This window comes from Erigeron canadensis, chromosome 2 (assembly GCF_010389155.1).
Source record: "Erigeron canadensis isolate Cc75 chromosome 2, C_canadensis_v1, whole genome shotgun sequence".
Lineage (NCBI taxonomy): Eukaryota > Viridiplantae > Streptophyta > Magnoliopsida > Asterales > Asteraceae > Erigeron > Erigeron canadensis.
This window is the reverse complement of record NC_057762.1, coordinates 33,444,450-33,447,077: the sequence shown is the minus strand read 5'-3', so window position 1 is coordinate 33,447,077 and position 2,628 is coordinate 33,444,450. Positions and strand designations below refer to the sequence as shown.

Sequence of the window (2,628 nt, the reverse complement as noted above, 5' to 3'; positions counted from 1 at the left end):
GAAATTGTAAATAAACCAGGAAATAATATATATTTGTCTACTGCTTTTTCTTATTCATTTACTACAATGAGCCAATATTCCATGTGGTCCATTTGGAGTAAAATACCATACAAATATATTTATTATTTTGTTTTAATTAGATAAAAGGAACTTCATTTAAAAATAACAGAACTTTTCATTTTTGGGAATGAACAGAAGTACTTAAATTGTGCCCTAAAAAGGAAGATATGCACTGTGCAAAGGCAGCCAATTTAGAAGGAGAGGGATTCAAACCACCCACCATACTTTTATAATTGAATCAATGAACCTATGGACAATCTTCTTATTTAATTATTAAAAGAAATCTTTTTTCCAGATTTTGTTCCTAGATTGATTTTCTAGATACTCAATGTTTTCATCAAATCCTTTTCAACAGTTTCCTTCAACCATTCATGTCTTCCCTTCTTCTTCTTCTTCTAGCTCTTTCTTTGACCTTGAAAAAGATGGTGTTCATTTCAACCACCCCAACCCTAACTTAAACCACAATAACAACCACTTTGTCACTGGGGATTGTTTTTTTCATGCTCCTAATTGTCCGGTTGTCACAGACAATACCGTGATTAATAGGCAGCAGGAGATGCTTAGTAAACGATCCGCGTTCCAATATTGTGATGATAATAGTAATCTTTTGGAGTCGGTAATCTACCCCGCCTCTAAGAAGAAAATGCCAAACATTAAAAAACATGGTCATAGTAAGATCCACACGGCTCAAGGCCCGAGAGACAGGAGGGTGAGATTGTCGATTGAGGTTGCAAGAAAGTTTTTTTATCTTCAAGATTTGTTAGGGTTTGATAAAGCAAGCAAAACCCTTGATTGGCTGTTTAATAAATCGAGAACCGCAATTAGGGATTTGGTTGAAGAAATGAAACAATGTTCTTCTTCCGGTGCTACTGACCAATGTGAAGTTGTTTTTCAGGAAACCATCAAAAGAGGATTAGATGATGATGAAGAGGAGGAAAAGAAGACGTCGTCGTCACTCAAGTATGTCGATGTAAGAAAGAAAAAAGCGATGCGAAAATACAAATCTGGACTTGATGTGAATCAGTCAAGGGCCGCGGCAAGAGCAAGAGCTAGGGAAAGAACAAAAGAGAAATTGCACACTAAAAAGCTTGATAATGAGTCAAAGAAAGTCTTGGATGACTGTTACCGTCCGGTGAGCCCATTAAACGTCACCTCACAATCGACCTTTTGGAGTACTCAAATTGAGACACAAAGTAGCGAGCATAATGGGGGCAGGATTTGTGAATACGTCACGGGGCCAAAGATTTCAATGCCATCCGCGGTTTTGTATGGTTATCCGCAGAACCTTATGCCAAACGATTTAAGCTCCCAAATCAAGTACACAAGCTTCCTAAATTTGCACTAGTTTGTGAGCTAGCTGCAGGGTTTAGATCCACAAGAGGTGCATTAAATATTCATTCTTAAACAGACACACAAATCTTGCATTTTCCTGCAGATTATTGATGATTTATGTTTGTTTTCGATTTCAGAACTATGAGTGATAAAATCATCATTGGGTCGACCTTTTGATCAGCCAGCGACCGATTTGGTGATCCCTACCAAGAATAATTTGTTTGATGGAGCTGGATCGGATTAATTGTAAGGATGTAAGTCCATATTGGTTGTGATTAAAATTTAACAAAACTTGATTTGTTGAAATATTTTGTTTCCTTGTAATGGATTAATTTTTTTCGTTATTTTTTTTATTGGTTAGATAGCTTGAATTTGTTTAAAAAGAAAGTGGGTCATAAGATCCATCAGTTTTACATTTTGCAGTTGATCGATCGAAACATATAATTGTGGTGCAAATTTAGACTTTGTGATATGTTTGTTCACATTTTCTTTATCTTGCTCAGTTCGATTAATGTTGTCATATGTTAAAGTCGTATTGTAATGAAATATGAATTTGATTCTGTCGATCGAGTTACCATAGAAATTATCTTCTAGCTAGTCGATTGAATGCGTGAAAGGCTGGAACACGTTAAGTTCCACAATATGCATTTTGCTAACTGATGTGGTTGTATTAGATGAGTATCACAGATACATTAATTCTACCCGGCCATATCTAAGGAAATGATCGAAAATACTTTCAATTGTATCTTCTATTATTGCAAATGTAATGTTTGGCTTCAGCGCGTGTTGCTAGTGTACACTTTTCTGGATTTATCGATGATAATTTGGATTTCATCCGTTTTGTTCTTGGGATCATAAGTTAGATTCAAATTTTCATTATAATGTGTGTATATATATATTATGCTGAAATTACCAAAGCCCTTATTTGATCATCACTAGCTACTTTGATTCAATACATCCTCCATCGCTACATTTAAAAAATAATTCTTTCTAAATCCACTTAATTATATATAGATCAAAGGATGAATTGAATCTCCTCCTTTGAATTGAAGATTCAACAAGGGTAGGCTCCTCGATCGCGAGTTGTTAATCGATCTGATAGTAGTTATATAGAGATAGAGATGATCGAAGTGAAAAGTTCATATGGCCGGTGTTCTCTAACTAAATTTACTTTTTTATAACATACATACATACATATAAAATTAATTATGTCAATTTGGAAATTGTATGACAAGT

The 2,628-nt window shown here is 34.9% G+C and overlaps 1 protein-coding gene across 1 annotated transcript; it reads left to right on the top strand.

Moving 5' to 3' along the window:
- The first annotated feature begins 388 nt into the window (after nt 1-388).
- LOC122589905 (transcription factor CYCLOIDEA-like) lies at nt 389-1,405 on the top strand. Its single transcript, XM_043762235.1, has one exon. It carries the CDS (start codon nt 389-391, stop codon nt 1,403-1,405), a length of 1,017 nt encoding a protein of 338 aa, XP_043618170.1.
- Nucleotides 1,406-2,628: the final 1,223 nt, after the last annotated feature.